This window comes from Hypanus sabinus, chromosome 23 (assembly GCF_030144855.1).
Source record: "Hypanus sabinus isolate sHypSab1 chromosome 23, sHypSab1.hap1, whole genome shotgun sequence".
Taxonomy (NCBI): Eukaryota; Metazoa; Chordata; class Chondrichthyes; order Myliobatiformes; family Dasyatidae; genus Hypanus; species Hypanus sabinus.
In genome coordinates this window covers 65,493,960-65,512,587 of record NC_082728.1, presented here as the reverse complement: position 1 = coordinate 65,512,587, position 18,628 = coordinate 65,493,960, and the positions used below count along the sequence as shown (strand labels likewise).

At 43.5% G+C, this 18,628-nt stretch overlaps 1 protein-coding gene across 3 annotated transcripts in view; it reads left to right on the top strand.

Moving 5' to 3' along the window:
• Positions 1 to 16,853: 16,853 nt before the first annotated feature.
• LOC132380268 (HUWE1-associated protein modifying stress responses-like) overlaps positions 16,854 to 18,628 on the top strand; it is a 30,322-nt gene continuing 28,547 nt past the window's right edge. For all 3 annotated transcript variants that reach the window (XM_059949024.1, XM_059949023.1, XM_059949025.1), the window contains exon 1: positions 16,854 to 17,137. In XM_059949024.1, the coding sequence (XP_059805007.1) occupies positions 16,930 to 17,137 (208 nt within the window). In that variant the 5' untranslated portion in view covers positions 16,854 to 16,929. The remainder of the gene's footprint in view (positions 17,138 to 18,628) is intronic.

Below are 18,628 nucleotides of genomic sequence, written 5' to 3'. Positions count from 1 at the left end.
GTATTCTCTAGTATCTGACTCTTGCCCTTCCCTCTCCTGACTGTTACCTACTTATCTGTCTCTCGAGGCCCTGGTGTGACTACTTGCCTATAGCTCCTCTCCATCACCTCCTCACTTTCCCTGACCAGGCGAAGGTCATCAAGCTGCAGCTCCAGTTCCCTAACCCGGTTCCTAAGGACCTGCAGCTCAACGCACCTGGAGCAGACGTGGCCGTCCAGGAAGCTGGGAGTCTCCCGGAATCCCACATCTGACACCCAGTACAGAACACCAGCCTCACAGACATATTTCCTATTCCAATCCTTCACAAGTAACTTACCTCGCCTTGACCCATTATCACCAAAGCCCTGAAGCCCTGTTGAGCCAATGCCCTTCTACTATGCCTCCCTCTACACCATCGCCTGCTCCTCTGATGCCTACTCTATAAAGCTGTCTTCTTTTTAAACTCTTCCCACCGGTCCAACTCGCTGACGTCCATGCACCTGCGCAGTTGTTCCTTGATCAAAACCCTCCATCAAATCAGGATGGTAGAATACATAAAATAAAAATGTTTACAACAACTTACTACATAGCATTTCTCTGGAAAGGAGCAATGTATGACCCTTGCTCTGTTAATGCTTGTATCGCTTCTGTGCAATTTTCCATACAGCTGAATGTAACTTCCATAGTTTTGGCAGCACATATAATAATGCTTGCAAATCACTATACATCATAGACTAGGTAAAATAAAAATGTTTACAAGATACCCCTTAGTAATTTTGAAAAAAATTACATGTATGCTTTTTGGTCTGGAAGCACTACTTTTTATCATGTGTATTTTTTGATATATAAGTGCATATAACTTTTAAGTCTGAAGTGCCACTGTGTTCCAAGTGCTTGTATAGTGATCAGGATGATAGAATAAATCAAATAAAATTGTTTACATCTACTTATCATGTAACATTTCTCTGGGAAGTGGCAATGTATGCCTTTTGCTGTGTTAACGCTTGTAATCTTTCAGTTCAATTTGTCCATTAGACCATAAGACAAAGGAGCAGAATTGGACCTAGTGGCCCATCAAGTCTGCTCCACCATTCAATCATAGCTGATCCTTTTCTCCTCTCCTCAGCCCCACTACCCAGTTTTCTTCTCATAACAATAGACAATAGACAATAGGTGCAGAAGTAGACCATTTGGCCCTTCGAACCTGCACCGCCATTTTGAGATCATGGCTGATCATCTACTATCAATTCCCGGTTCCTGCCTTGTCCCCATATCCCTTGATTCCCCTATCCATAAGATACCTATCTAGCTCTTTCTTGAAAGCATCCAGAGAATTGGCCTCCACTACCTTCCGAGGCAGCGCATTCCAGACCCCCACAACTCTCTGGGAGAAGAAGTTTTTCCTTAACTCTGTCCTAAATGACCTACCCCTTATTCTGAAACCATGCCCTCTGGTACTGGACTCTCCCAGCATCTGGAACATATTTCCTGCCTCTATCTTGTCCAATCCCTTAATAATCTTATATGTTGCAATCAGATCCCCTCTCAATCTCCTTAATTCCAGCATGTACAAGCCCAGTCTCTCTAACCTCTCTGCATAAGACAGTCCTGACATCCCAGGAATTAACCTTGTGAATCTACGCTGCACTTCCTCTACAGCCAGGATGTCCTTCCTTAACCCTGGAGACCAAAACTGTACACAATACTCCAGGTGTGGTCTCACCAGGGCTCTGTACAAATGCAAGAGGATTTCCTTGCTCTGGTACTCAATTCCCTTTGTAATAAAGGCCAACATTCCATTAGCCTTCTTCACTGCCTGCTGCACTTGCTCATTCACCTTCAGTGACTGATGAACAATGACTCCTAGATCTCTTTGTATTTCTCCCTTACCTAACTTTACACCGTTCAGATAATAATCTGCCTTCCTGTTCTTACTCCCAAAGTGGATAACCTCACACTTATTCACATTAAACGCCATCTGCCAAGTATCTGCCCACTCACCCAGCCTTTCCAAGTCACCCTGAATTCTCCTAACATCCTCATCACACGTCACACTGCCACCCAGCTTAGTATCATCAGCAAACTTGCTGATGTTATTCTCAATGCCTTCATCTAAATCGTTGACGTAAATCGTAAACAGCTGTGGTCCCAATACCGAGTCCTGTGGCACCCCACTAGTCACCACCTGCCATTCCGAGAAACACCCATTCACCGCTACCCTTTGCTTTCTATCTGCCAACCAGTTTTCTATCCATGTCAATGTCTTCCCCCCGATGCCATGAGCTTTGATCTTACCCACCAATCTGCTATGTGGGACCTTATCAAATGCCTTCTGAAAATTGAGGTACACTACTTCCTTTGATGACCTGCTCAATCAAGAACTGATCAAGCTCTGCCTTAAATATACCCAATAATATGGTCTCCACAGATGCCTGTGGTAATAAATTCCACAAGTGCACCACCATCTAGCTAAAGAAATTTCTCTGCATATCTGTTTTAAATGGATGCCCTTCTATTCTGAGGATCTTCCCTCTTGTCCTAGACTCTCCCACCATGGGAAACATCCTTTCCCCACTTACTCAGTCTAGACCTTTCAACATTCAAAAGGTTTCAATGACATCCCTGTTCATCCTTCTAAATTCCAGCGAATACATACCCAGAACTATCAAACATTCCTTGTAAGATAACCCTTTCATTTCTAGAATCATCCTTGTGAGCCTGGTCTGAATCGTCTCCAATGCCAGCATATCTTTTTGTAGATAAGGAGACCAAATCTGTGCACAACACTCAAGGTGAGACCTCACTAGTGCCTTATAAAGCCTCAGCATCACATCCCTGCTCTTGTATCCTAAGCATCTTGAAATGAATGCTAACATTGCATTTTCCTTCCTCACCGTTGATTCAACCTGCAAGTTAACCTTTAGGGTTTTCTGCACAAGGAGCCCAAGTCCCTTTGCATCTCATATTTTTGGATTTTCTCCCCTTTTAGAAAATAGTCTAAATGTTTATTTCTACTACCAAAGTGCAAGATCATGCATTTGTCCAAAAACTGTATTTCACTTGCCACTCTCTTGCCCACTCTCCTAATCTATCTAACTCCTTTTGCACCCTACCTGTTTTCTCAACACTACCTGCCATCCACCAACCTTTGTATCATCTGCAAATTTGGCAACATCTAAATCATTGATATACAGCATAAAAAGAAGTGGTCCCAACACCAACCCCTGCAGAACACCACTGGTCACTGGCAGCCAATTAGAAAAAGGATCCTTTTATTCCCACTCGGTCTCCTACCAATCAGTCAATGCTCTACCCATGCAGTAACTTTCATGTAATGCCATGGGTTCTTAATTTAGTAAGCAGCTTCATGAATGGCACCTTGTCAAAGGCCTTCTGAAAGTCCAAATATGCAACATCCACTACATCCCCTTTATCTACCATACATTTAATTTCAAAGAATTCCAACAGGTTCATAAGGCAAGATTTTCCCTTAAGGAAACCATGCTGACTTTACCCTGTCTTCTCCTGTGTCACCAAGTACTCCATAACTTCATCCTTAACTATTGACTCCAACATCTTTCCAAAAAATGAGGTCCAGCTAACTTGTCTAAAATTTCCTTTCTGCTGCCTCTTTTCTTAAAGGGTAGAATGACATATGCAATTTTCCATCCTCTGGCACTATGCCAGACTCCAATGATTTTTAAAAGATCATTACTAACGCCTCCACGATCTTTACCACAATCTCTTTCAGAACCTTAGGGTGCAGTTCATCTGGCCCGGGTTACTTATGTACCCTTCGGTCTTCCAGCTTTTTGAGCACCGTTTCCCTTGTAATAGTAACTTCACTCACATTCCTTCCCTCACGCGCCTCAACATCTGCACACTGCTAGTCCTCCACAGTGACAACTGATGCACAATACTCATTTCATTTATCTGCCATCTGCTTGCCTCCTCTGGCTTCATTTTCTAGTGGTCCTATATCCATTCTAGTTCTCTTTTATTTTTACATGATTGATAAAGCTTTTACTATACACTTTGATATTGCTTGCCAGCTTGCTTTCATATTTCATCTTTTCCCTCCTAATGATTCTTTTAGTTGCTCTCTGTAGGGTTTTAAAAGCTGCCCAATCCTTTGTCTTCCTGCTAATTTTTTCTTTGTTGTATGCCCCCTCTTTTACTTCTACATTGTTACGTAACCCCATAACTGGGTCACTTACCAGCAAAGATAGAGAGGTCCATTGAAGTCTGATGGTACTATTTTTTAAAAGTATTTATTGAAAAAGGGGCACAAAAGTAAGATTAATGCAAACATACAGATAATATACGTTGTCAATACTAAATCTAAAAGTGCGGGTATAATAATAACCAATAAGAAATAGCTCTATCGTTGTCTAGGGGATAATGTATTGTCCAATGGAAATATAAAAGTCACTGTTAGTTCGTTCAAGCTGCAGTGTTTTGGGTTTAAGAGAGAGACGGGTTAAACTTGCTCAGGTCTTTTATGATGCCAATCCTTTGAGTCGTGGGAGTTGGTTTCCCCGTTGTTAGCTAAAAGCCAGTCTCCCGTGAGAAGAGCCACCGGCTCTGTGACGAATGGAACCAAACGCACGTGGCTTCCTCCCTACTGGCTCCTGCTATTATGGATCGCTAGTGTTTCTTCTGGTGCGTCTGAGGGGCTGTTCCCACAGACCCTCTTTTATCCTGACTCGCAGGGTCACAGATGTCAATCAGGTTGGGATGATGCAATCCCTCCCTCAACCAGCCCACTTTGCCTGAGGGCTTCCACGTAGCACAGTATTTCCAATCCACAAGTTTGTCTCCAAGAGACAATGACCATGTCCCGTAGCTTTATATCGCCGGGGGAACGAGGCATTCCGCACGTTTCTCTCTCATTTCCTGGGTCTCCTGACCCAACCCAACAGTGATCTTGCGATTCTCACAAAGGAGAAAGGAAAAAGGAGGGGGCTGCAGGCGTAACACCCCCTTTCTTCAACGCGTTTTCACCAGCGGTTAAAACGAAGTAGTACAGAGTCTTACAGGATTTTAGAATCTAACACAAGACAAATCTTTTCCTTTTCACTACAGAGTAATACAGTTATACATTCAATTCAGCATCCAAACAGTTAACGATTACAGTGTCACTTCCTTTAACATCTTAACATCTTGTACCTTACTAAAGTCTTGTAGCATCGGACTTCAATTTAATAACCACCTATTTTTATTTCTTCCCTGCAGCAACAAAACTAAGGAGTTGTGATCTTAGCTGACGTGCATCTACAAAAGTTTATGCAAATACTAATCTTTCGGTTGTTTTCAAACTTAATAGGCAGGCTTTCATGAGGTTGCCTTTATTATTCACATGCTTTGTCGAAATCCCGTACAACCAGCTTTTGCTATTTAAAAATGGCGTCCCCATTAACCATCGCCTCTTTTCCGGTTAGTTCCCATGAGGGCAGCTTGGGTACCTTGGTGAGGTAAACTCTCGCCCGCCTCTTTCATAGGGGTTATTTTATCAACACCGTGTCCCAAACTTAGACCACCTTCTGAATTTCCACCCAATTCTTCAATTTTACACAGGTGGCTAGCCCTCTCTTCAGGACCTTTCAGGCTGTGAGTTTTCAGTTCGAACTCTTTGTTCAGGCAGCATTGCAAAATCTGCCTTTTCACACCACACTCTGGAATAACAATAGCACGGGGGCCCCTGTCATCTCCCAGCTTAATCTGTAAGCGATACGCAGGGTTTAAAATTTCTTCATTTGATTTGGGAACTACATATTTCCCATTTCATTCAATAATAATATTTATCTCCCCATTTTTGAACTCCGCATTAAATTTGAACACACCTTCGAGCACAAACACTTGGGAACTCTCACTTCCCACTATTACCAAGGTTAACCCTTTCTTCACTGAACCAAGTCTATCTGACCCACAAGGATGGCCATCTCGTTCAACTGAATCAAATACCTCAGACTTTTTCTGAGCTCCGTTACTAGGTTCAGTACCACGTGCATCCCCATCTTGGACACACTCAAACGGGACATTGGCCTCTTCCAAGCTTTCAATACCCATACCCTTTTCAAATTCTAAGTTCCCCCGATCCTCCCAGGTACTCTCTGGGCAACTCCCTTCTGAAGTAAACTCAACCCCGCAGGCTGAAACAACCTCATCTGCCAACCCAGCAGACTTCTTCAAGGCAAGGGCACCCTTTTCATCTAGGACTGCCCTCATTTCATTATCAGGAACACCTTTAGAATTTTCAACTTCTTTAAACAGTTCTGCCAAACCAGACAGATCATCCCTGTCCAACTCTGGACATCTTAACCGCTCTATCAGTTCCTCATCTTTATTTTCTGCCTCTAGGACCTTTCTCCTCGCTAAGGGCAGATCTACCTCCTCTCCCTTACCCTCTTTTACTTTACTACTCTTCGTTTTACCACCCTCTAAACCCTCGTGGTACAGGGTCGGTAGAAACGTCTCAGCCAAATCGAAACTGGCCGGATTTAAACTGCTCTCATTCTCAGCCGCCTCTCTCGACATGCTGCGAGTGACCGTGCATGTGGGATAGATCTTGGACTCTAGGGACTCTTGTCAGCATCGTTGCTGCCCAAACCTCACCACCGGCTAAATCGTTACCGAGAAGGACGTCCGCGTCAGTTTTTGGGAAGTCTGATCGCACCCCTATTTCAACTGGTCCAGACACCAGCTCACAATCCATAATGACCTCATGTAAAGGCACCATTTCTGTCCCTTTACTTATTCCCTTCACAGCTCCCATTCTTGTCTTGTGACCAAACTTTAGTACCTTACTGGTGATCAACGACAGCTCAGCCCCCGTGTCTCTCCAGATCCGTACGGGAACTGGTTTGTCTCCCTCCCTCACAGACACGGTTCCGTGTGACAGACAAGTCTCAGACCCTTCTCGTACTCTGTCTACCCGGGGCTCTCTTGTCGATTTACTGACTGCCACGGCACATCCGATATGGACTGCTGCTTTCCCTTTTCCTGTCTCTTTCCTCGGAGCCAAGCACCGAGATGCAATATGCCCCCCCTTTCTACAATTAAAACAGGTCAAGCCCGGAAATCTCTGGCCATCTGGCCTTTCCCCCTCAACCTTACCACTAGCTCCCGGCGGGACCTCTGCCTCGGCCGGCGGACTTTCTTGATGGTTCCCACGGTCTCTCTGGGAACTTTTATTCGAGGAGAACTTTGTCTTGTGGGTTAGGGCATATTCATCTGCGATTCTAGCAAATTCTGAGATGGACTTATTTGGCTTCTCATTCAAATACATCTGGATATCCTCCGAAACACAACCTTTAAATTCCTCAATCAGAATTAACTCCCTGATATGCCAATAATCCTCTTCCACTGTCTCTGCTGTGCACCAACGGTCCAAGAGCACACCCTTCTCATAGGCAAACTCGGTGTATGTCTGATTCCATCCTTTCTTTAAATTTCTAAACTTTTGTCTATACGCCTCAGGTACTAGCTCACAACTCCGGAGAATGGCCGCCTTTACGTTGTCATAACTCTCCTCCTCTTCCTCCTCCATGGCCAATGCCGTATACGCCCGCTGTGCCTTCCCTTTTAACACACTTTGTAACAGCGCCACCCACTGACCTCTGGGCCACTTCTGATTCACTGCCACCTTTTCAAAAAGCAAGAAATAACTATCAATATCGGTCTCCTCGAACGGAGGTACTAACCTCAACTCTCGACTAACATTGAACTGCTCCTCTCGGTCTGACCCTTGAACTCATGGCTCTTGCCGTAACTTCTCCATCTCCAAGTCATGTTTCCTCTGTTTCTCTTTCTCAGCTGCTTCCAGCTGTTTTAACCGCATTTCCTGCTCTCGTTTCACCTCTAACTCCTTTAGCTGGAGCACGTACTCCCTCTCTTTCTCTCTCTCGGGCCTTTCCCTCTCTTTCTCTCTTTTGGCTCGTTCATTCTCCTTCTCAGCTGCCTCCAGCTGCTTTAACTGAATTGCATGTTCCAACTTTAATTTCTCCAACTCTAACTGAGCCGTCCCACTAGCTGGTACCTGTTCAGGGATATTTTCCAATACCTCAGCTGTAAACACATTCTTCCCAATATAATACTGAGTTATGGCCCTTCGCACCTCCCGCTTTTTCATTGACAACCTCACCTCTACGAGGTTTAACCCCTTCGCCAAACTTATCAAGTCTGATTTGGTGGCCACCTCTAGCACCTCTAGGGTCGGGTTTTCTATAAATTCACCCACGTCCATCTTTGCTGATTTCCCGTCTGGCTACCCGCGTAACCAGATCCAAGTTTTGGACTTACAAGCCCGATTCACTGGCCTCCCAATTTGGTGTCAAATCCCGAGACAAGAACTCCACTTGTTACGTAACCCCGTAACTGGGTCACTTACCAGCAAAGATAGAGAGGTCCGTTGAAGTCTGATGGTACTATTTTTTAAAAGTATTTATTGAAAAAGGGGCACAAAAGTAAGATTAATGCAAACATACAGATAATATACGTTGTCAATACTAAATCTAAAAGCGTGGGTATAATAATAACCAATAAGAAATAGCTCTATCGTTGTCTAGGGGATAATGTATTGTCCAATGGAAATATAAAAGTCACTGTTAGTTCGTTCAAGCTGCAGCGTTTTGGGTTTAAGAGAGAGGGGTTAAACTTGCTCAGGTCTTTTACGATGCCAATCCTTTGAGTCGTGGGAGTTGGTTTCCCCGTTGTTAGCTAAAAGCCAGTCTCCCGTGAGAAGAGCCACCGGCTCTGTGACGAATGGAACCAAACGCATGTGGCTTCCTCTCTACTGGCTCCCGCTATTATGGATCGCTAGCGTTTCTTCTGGTGCGTCTGAGGGGCTGTTCCCACAGACCCTCTTTTATCCTGACTCACAGGGTCGCAGATGTCAATCAGGTTGGGATGATGCAATCCCTCCCTCAACCAGCCCACTTTGCCTGAGGGCTTCCACGTAGCACAGTATTTCCAATCCACAAGTTCGTCTCCAAGAGACAATGGCCATGTCCCGTAGCTTTATATCGCCGGGGGAACGAGGCATTCCGCACGTTTCTCTCTCATTTCCTGGGTCTCCTGACCCAACCCAACAGTGATCTTGTGATTCTCACAAAGGTGGGGGCTGCAGGTGTAACAACATTAACTTTGACTTTCCTTGTCACCCACGGTTGTACTACTTTGCCATTTGAGTATTTATTTGTTTTTGGAATACATCTATCTTGCACCTTCCTCATTCTTCCCAGAAATTCACTCCATTGCTGCTCTACTGTCATTTCTGTCAGCAGCTCCTTCCATTTTACTTTGGCCAGCTCCTCTCTCATACCACTGTAATTTCCCGTACTCCACTGAAATACTGCTATGTCAGACTTTACTTTCTCCCTATCAAATTTCAAGTTGAACTCAGTCATATTGTGATCACTGCCTCCTAAGGGTTCCCTTAAGCACCCTAATCACCTCTGGTTTATTTCATAACACCCAATCCAGTATAACTGATCCCCTAGCAAGTTCAATGACAAACTGCAGGTTTCCTCGTGTTTGCTCTAAGAGGTTACCACTTTGTAGGCATTCAACAAACTCACTCTCCTGAGATAATTTCCAACCTGATTTTCCCAATCAATGTGCACATTGAAATCTTTCATGACTACCATAACATTGCCTTTTTAACAAGCCTTTTCTATTTCCTGTTGTAATCTATGGTTCACATCCCAGCTACAGTTGGGAGGCTTGCATATAACTGCCAGCAGGATTATTTTACCCTTGCAGTTTCTTCACTCAACCCACAAGGATTCAATGTCTTCCAATGCTATGTCACACCTTTCTAACTATTTGATGCCATTCTTTAACAGCAGAGCCACACCACCCCTTCTGTCAATCTTCGCATCCCTCCAATACAACGTATTACCTTGGACATTCAGCTCCCAACTACAACCATCCTTCAGCTACAATTCAGTGATGGCCACAAGATCATACCAATTATCTGTAAAAGTGCGAGATGAGCCCCACCTTATTTCTTCTACTCCATGCATTGAGATATAACACTTTGCTACCCTTTTTGATTCTGCATCTGTAATGCACTGATACTCACCACGCTGGCTGCAATTATGTCCTAACTTCTTCTTGTCCTTACTGACAGTCTGATTGCACGCTATCTTTGCTTTTTTTAATCATCTGACCTATCCTGAATCCCTACACTCCAGTTCCCACACTGCTACCAAATTAGTTTAAACCCTTCCCAACAGCTCTAGCAACCTGCCTGTGAAAATATTGGTTCTCCTCCCCCACCCCAGGTGCAGGTGCAACCCATCACATTTGAACAGGATATACCTCCTCCTGGAAGAGATCCAAAGGATCCAAGCACCTGAAGCTCTGCCCCTGCACCAGCTTCTTAGCCACACATTTATTTGCTAAATCAGCCAGTTTCTACCCTTACTGGCACATGGCACAGGCAGCAATCAAGAAATTACTACCTGGGAGGTCCTGTTTCTTGCTACTTAGCTCTCTAAATTCTCTTTTCAGGACCTCTTTGTATTTCCTTCCTGTGTCATTGGTACCAATATGTACCAAGAAATCTGGCTGATCACCCCTCTCCAAAATGTGGATGTGATCTGAGACGTCCCATACCCTGGCACCTGTGAGGCAACGTACTATTTGGGTGTCTGTAGAATCTCCTGTCTGTTCCACTGACTATTGAGTCCCTTATCGCTACCACTATTCTCTTCTTTCTCTTTCCCTTTTGCATCATGGGCCCATGCTCAGTGTCAATAACCTGGTCTCTGCGGCATCCCCCTGGGATGCCCTACAAGAGTATCCAAAGCATATACTTATTTTTTAGGGGAATGGCCACAGGGGGAGCTCTGTTCTATCTGCCTATTCACATTTCCACTTCTCCTGACAGTCACCCAGGTACTCGCTTCCTGAAACTTCAGGATGAATCCTTCCCTGTAACTCTGATCAATTATCTCTTCATTCTCTTGTATAAGCGGAAGGTCATCCAGCTGCTGCTCCCGATCCCTAACACAGTCTTGAAGGAACTGCAGTTGGATGCACATCACACAGCTGTAGTGCCCTAGGAGACTCTGAATCTCCCAGGACTTCAACATCTGGCATGAAGAACACACAACAACCATTTACTACACTAGGCAGAGTAAGAGAGAAAAAAGGAACCTTAACAGAACTTTTACCCAGAGCCAATGCCTCGTTTGAGCCGAAGAATCCACCAAAGTCTGACTGTGTTGCCTTTATGGCAGGTATTTAGTTTATAATATTTTCGCTTAATAATTTGTTTGTTAGCGTTCTAGTTAAAGTTAGGATTGTATAAAGTAAATTCATTGTGAGATATCGTGGCATGTGATGACGTCACATCCAGTTTTGCCGCGTCCTGTGGGAAAATACCGGTTTGGAGAAACGGGAAGGTGGGGGTCGAGACATGTGCGAGCGCGAGCAGCAGCAAAGTTTTCTCTCTACGCACCAGGAACATTGTGAACGCAACGCTGTGAGTTATGAGATAATCGTTATGTTGAATTAAAATGTTAACGCCGATCCTGTTAAAAGTAACGACGGTCGATAATGTTTATGTTTTCGTTAGTTAAAGAGTTGCGGATAGTTTGCGTTGAAGTGTATTTAAAGCAGTCAATGGCGTAGGTAGATTCTGACTGTATGCTGCACTTTAATGTAATGTAGTAGTTGTAGTTTTACTTTTGCAAGTATTTACGATGTAAATGTAATATCAAGAAGGAAACAAATGCTGTACAAATCTTGTATTGTTTTATCAACAGTTTTCACCATACATTAATGTGGAAGAGTGAACAGTAAATGGTTAATCTTACTGGGATCCTGTCATCATTGACAAAGGTTTAACTCGGTGTTTAGCTCAGCGTTATCTTACACGCCGAGCGAGAACACTACACTGACACTCCGACTCTCAACAATGGCCATCCCCCGCACCTCCCCCCCATCCCTGTTGAGCAAGTGTCACCAACCTGTGAGAAACCTTGTCACTGTGCCCTCCTCCTGCCACACCTTGGACCGTCGTATAACCCAAATGCCCATGAAGTCCTCCATTTGAACAGGTGTTTCAGACCTGTGAGAAACCTTGTCACTGTGCCCTCCTCCTGCCGCAGATTGGACGGTCGGATGCTGATTGTCATTCAACTTAATGAAACTTCTATAGTTTAGGCAGCATGGTTCCAAATCATTCTATATCATTAGACACATAAAGTAAAAATGCCTAAAACAAGTTACCCAAAAGTACTTTTGAGCAAAATAGAATGTATGGTTTTTGGTCTAGAAGCATTACTTTCTAGTCTGTGTATTTTTTGTTATGCAAGTGCATATGACCTTTCAGCCTAAAGTGGCTTCTGTACATTTTGTCATATAGCTAGACACATAAAATAAAAATGTTTTCAACAAGTTGCCATCAGTATTTTTGGGAAAAAAAGAAATGTACGTGTTTTGGCCTAGAAGCATTACTATATGTTCTGTATATTTTTTTGTTATGCATGTGCATATAACCTTTCATCCTAGAGTGCCTTTGTAATCCAAATCCTTGTACAGTTATCAGGACAATAGACTACATTAAATAAAATTGTTTACAACAACTTAACACAGACTATTTCTATGGAAAGTGGCAATATATGCCTTTTTCTCTGTTAACACTTGTATTGCTTCTGTGCAATTTGTCATACAACTGGATGTAACTTCTATAGTTTAGGCAGTACTCACATAATACTGGTTCCAAGCCACTCTCCGTCATAGGATATGTAAAATAAAAGTGTTTAAAATAAGATACCCTTTTGCATTTTTTGAGCAAAATAGAAATATATGGTTTTGGTCTGGAAGCATTATTTTCTATTTTGCATATATTTTTATTATACACTTGCATATAAGCTTTCAGCCTAAAGTGCTGCTGTGATCCAAATGATTGCATAGTGAACAGGACAATAGAATACTTAAAATAAAATTGTTTGCATTTCTCTGGAAAGTGTCAATATATGGTTTTTGCTTTGTTGACGCTTGCATTGTTTCCGTGCAGTTTGTCATACAACTTAATTTAGCTTCTATAGTTTAGGCAGCACATACATCAGACTAGTTCCAAACTGATCTCAATCACAGGACATGTAAAATAAAAATATTTGCAACAACATACCCATTCATATTTCTGAGCAAAATGAAATATATGATTTTTGGTCTGGAAGTATTACTTTACATTTTGTGTCTTTTGTTATGCAAGTGCATATAACCTTTCAGTGTTCAGTGCCACTGTTATCAAAATGCTTGTATAGTGATCAGGGCGATAGAAAGCACAAAATAAAATTGTTTACAACAACTTACCACATAATATTCCTCTGGGAAGTGTCAATATATGCCTTTTGTTCTTTTTACATTTGTATTGTCTCTGTGCAATTTGTCATATAACTGAATGTAACTTCTACAGTTTAGGCAGAACACACATAATACTGATTCCAAACCACTATCCATCATAGGATACGTAAAATAGAAAGGTTTACAACATGTTACCCTTCAGTATTTTTGAGCAAACTAGAAATCTATGATTTTTGGTAAGAAAGCATTACTTTCTATTCTCTGCATTTTTTGTTATGCAAGTACATATAACCTTTCAGCCTCAAGTGTCACTGTGAATCAAATCTTTGTATGGTGATCAGGATGATGGAATACATAATATAAACTTGTTTACAGCAACTTACCACATAATATCTCTTTGGAAAGTAGCAATGTATGCCTTTTGCACTATTAAAACTTGTAGTACCTCTGTGCAATTTGTCATACAACTAGTTTAGGCAGAGCACATATAATACTGGTACCAAACTGCTCTAGAACATCTGATACATAAGATTAAAATATCTGGAATAAGTTACTGCTGAGTATCTTTGAGCAAAACAGAAACATATGCTTTTTGGCCCGAAAGCATTACTTTTTATTCTGTGCAATTTTTGTTATGTAATTGCACATAACCTTTCAGTCTTAAGTGCCACTGTGATCCAAAATGCTTGCATGGTGATCAGGAAGACAGAATACATAAAATAAAATTATTTCAATTATTAAAATCACAACCACTTACTACACAACATTTTTCAGGAATGCTTCAATGTAGGCCTTTTGCTCTGTTAACACTTGTAATGCTTTTGTGAAATTTGTAATAAAACTGAAAGTAACGTCTATGGCAGAAGGTGTACATGAAAATAACTGGTTCCAAAGCATTCTACCCCATAGGATAAAATATTTAGTAGAAAAAATGTTCGACAATAAAAATATTTAGAAGGAATTACCACATTGTATTTTGGAGTAAATTAGAAATGTATGCATTTTGCTCTGGAAGAATTACTTTGTATTGTGTGCACTTTCTATGAAGCAAGTGGATATAACTTTTCAGACTTAACTGTACAGTCACCAGGACCATAAAATACTCTTCCACATTGACTCCTCTCCATTTCCAGGAGCAATATGAAATCCATCCATGAACCTGGTGGCTTAAACAAGTTGTGCCTAGCAATGCCCCTGCATTACTCATCCTCCAAACCAACCTTGCCTCTGCCTGTCTCCTCACTGTCTGCGGCAATAGTTCACCACAATACTGTCAAAGAATATCGTGCAATATAGATCAGTTGCAGATATGGGCAGAGAAATGACAGATGGAGCTTAACCCAGATAAACGTAAGGTTTTGCACCTTGGCAGGGCAAATGTGACGATACAGTACACTGTTAAAGGCAAGAAACTTAACAGATCAGAGATATCTTAGCATCCAAGTTCATAGCTCCTTGAAAGTAGCTACACAGGTCAATAGGGTGGTTAAGAAAACTATATGGAGTGCTTGCTTTAATTAGTCAAGGCATTCAGTTCAAAAACCAAGAGGTCATGTTGCAACTTTATAAAACTCTGGTTAGGCCACATCTGAGAGTATTGCATACCATCTGGTCATCCCACTGTAGGAAGGAGGTTGAGACTTTGGAGAAGGTGGAGAAGAGGTTTACCACGATACTGTCTGGTTTAGAGAGCACATGCTATCATGAGAGGCTAGATGAACTTTCATTGTTTTCTGTGCAGAGGAGGCTGGGGGAAGATCTGATAAGAGTTTTATAAGATTATGAGAGGCATAGATACAGTAGACAGGGTAGAAATATCTCATACCAGAGGGCATGCGTTGAAGTTGAGAGGGAATAGGTTCAAAGGGGATGTGAGGGGTAACTTTTTTAATCATTGTCATGGATGTCTGGAATGCACTGTCTGTTAGAGGCAAATAGAGACTTTTAAGGGATTAGTTTATGGGTTTTTTGATTTACTTTTTAGCTGATCTGGCACAACATTGTGGGCCAAAGGGCCTGTTCCTGTGCTGCATTGCTCTGTTCATAAACTTCTTCAAAGCCTTCCTAGAAATGCAATACTCCAGATCCTTTCCAAGTAGTTTAATAAAGCTGCAGAGTATTTCCTTGATTCTTTAACATTTTAATACTTGCTTTGATATACTTTCTTTGCTACCCAATTGAATTATGCAGCCGCTTTCAGAGGACTTGGACCCCAAGATCCCGATGTACATAAAACCACATCCTTCCTATTATGATGAAATCAGAAATTAATGCAATACTTCTGTATGTGAGGAAAAGCCTGCTGGGCTCTTCCAGTACTTTGTGTGTTGCTCCAGATTCCAGCATCTGCAGTTTCATGTTCTCCAAGGTTGTAGAGATCATTAAGAGCACCAAATTTCTTGGTGTTCACTTGGCAGAGAATCTCACCTGGTCCCTCAACACCAGCTCCACAGCCAAGAAAGTCCAGAAGTGTCTCCACTTTCTGCGAAGGCTGAGAAAAGTCCATCTCCCACCCCCCATCCTCATCACATTCTACAGAGGTTGTATTGAGAGCATCCTGAGCAGCTGCATCACTGCCTGGTTTGGAAATTGAATTGCCTCGGATCATAAGACCCTGCAGCGGATAGTGAGGTCAGCTGAAGGGATCATCAGGGTCTCTCTTCCCGCCATTACAGACGTTTACACCACACGCTGCATCTGCAGAGCCAACAGCATTGTGAAGGACCTTACGCACCCCTCATACAAACTCTTCTCCCTCCTGCCATCTGGCAAAAGGTACTGAAGCATTTGGGCTCTTAAGACCAGACTGTAACAGTTTCTTCCCCCAAGCCATCAAACACCCCAATTCCCTGAGTCTATTCAGACACCAACCTACACACTGAAGTCTAATGTAGTTTTGTGTTGTTTCATGTAGTCTAGTGTAGTTTTGTGTTGTTTCAGGTAGTATCATGGTCCTGGAGGAACGTGGTTTCGTTTTTACTGTGTTATGCAGTTATGGTTGAAATGACAATAAAAAGCGACTTGACTTGATGGCCTACAAAGGGAGCAAGGAAGTGTCAGGGGCAGGGATTACTAGACTTGACTTTCCCGATCCAGGGGAAAGTTGCGACATCCGGAGGAATACAGTAATCTGACCGAAATGGTTCTCTGACTAGGATGTTCTACGTGTTATCTGCTCCAGGATCACCTACAGCATCTGGCTGGCTGCTAACCGTTTTGGCTTTGGTATTAAGAGAATTATCTGAGTAACTCGGTTCCCGGTGGCTGTGGTTAATAGCTCCCGGTGAAATATAGGTCAATTCCCACCCCTCGTTCAGCCCCTCCAGCTGTCCGTCGTTCACCACAGCAGCGAACTCAGGACCGGCGGACGGCCAAAGCAGATAAATCATGTGATCGATCGCTGGATGCAATAGTGCGCATGCCCAGTGCGTCCTCAGCGAGCCCAGCCGGTAACGCGCAGGCGCGCAGGCCCGCGGGGCTGAAGTCAGGGCTGGCGGGTGGCGTGCTGAGGCGCTGCTGGAGCCGCAGGGAGGGCAAGGGAAGGGAAGGGAAGGGTGGGCGGGTGATCGATCGGCCGTGCAGTCGCGCCGTTGGAGACAGAGGCTGAGGGTGGTGGGTGCGAGATCGCTGATGGAAGAGGCGAAGGGGCCAAACGGGTCGTTGATGGCGGGTCACGGCCCGGAGAGCTGGCTTTCCCGTTGGGAACGGCAGTGCCTGGAGGAGGACGAACGACAGGGGCTCGAGAACGGGGCCGGGGGCACGGAAACAGACGCTCAGAGGCAGCGGCTGTGGCTGTCATTCCAGAACTCGGCGAGCGCCATCGCCCAGCTTTATAAAGGTGGGGAGAGAAGAAGGGGGAAGGGCGGTGGTGGGGAGGGGATGGGGGAAGGGCGGTGATGGAGGGGATGGCGGGAGGGGGTAGGGCGGAGATAGAGTTGGGGAGGAGCGGGAGGCTGGGGAGGGGGAGGGCCGAGATGGGGTTGAGGTGGAAGGGAGGTGGGGTGTTGGAGGGATGAAGAGGGAGCATGCAGGAAGGGGAAGGGAGAAGAGGGGTAAAGGGGGTGGTTTGGGGTGAAAAGGGGAGTGAATGTAGGAGCAGGAATGAGAATGGTTGCAAGTGGTTCGAGAGGGGAGGAGGAGGAAGAGAAGACGAGTGTAGAAGAGGATGGGAGTGGTATGAGGAGTGTGATGGTATGAATGGGGGTGAAAGGAATAATAGCAGGTTAGGGATTGTGAGGAAATGTGACAAGGAGAGGTGGGAGTGGAGAATAGATAGGACAGGCACGGGTGGGGTGTGGTGAGGGATGGGGCAAAGGGAGGTGACTGAGAAAGAAGGGAAACAACTGAGACCAAAATAATTGAAAAATTAGTCCATTCAGACGATTGAATCTATTATGACATTCAATCACTTTTGATGTTTTTTTTCAAACCCATTCTTCCCGTAGCCTTAACACCTCACCAATCAAGAACCTATTAATTCAAACTAAATTTATCATTGAAGTACATATATGTCACCATGTACTACTCTTAAGATTCAATTTCTTGCAGGCATTCACAGTAGGACAAAGAAATACATTAGAGTCAATGAAAAGCTACACACCAACACTGCCATACAACCAATGTACAAAGGAAGACAAACTGCAAATACAAAAAAAACCCCAAGTATTAATAAATAAATAATACTGAAAACATGAGTTGTAGTGTTCTTGAAAGTGAGTCCATAGGCTGTGGAGACAGTTCTGTGTTGAGGTTAATGATGTTATCCATTCCTGTTCAAAAGCCTGGTGGTTGAAGGGTAATACTATTCCTGAATTTGTGGTATGGGACCTAAGGCTCCTGTACCTCCATCTCAGGAAGAGAGCATGGACTAGATAAGATCATAAGACATAGGAGCAGAACTAGGCCATTCAGCCCTTTGAGTCTGCTCTGCCATTCCATCATGGCTGATCCTAGATCCCACTCATCTCTATACATCTGCTTTCTCACCATATCCTTTGATATCCTAACCAATCAAGAAACTATCAACTCCACTTTAAGTATACCCACGGACTTGGTCTGCACCACATCCTGTGGCAGAGCATTCTATAGACTCACTACTCTGTGGCTAAAAAAAAATACCAACTTACCTCTGTTCTAAAGGTTCACCACTCAGTTTTGAGGTTGTGCCCTCTAGTTCTGAATCCTCCCCAAATAGGAAACATCCTCGCTACATCCATCCTATCTAGTCCTTTCAACAGTTTCAATGAGATCTTCCCTGCATTCTTCTAAATTCCAGCGAGTACAGGTCCAAAGCTGCCAAATGCTCTTCACATGTTAACCCTTTCATTCT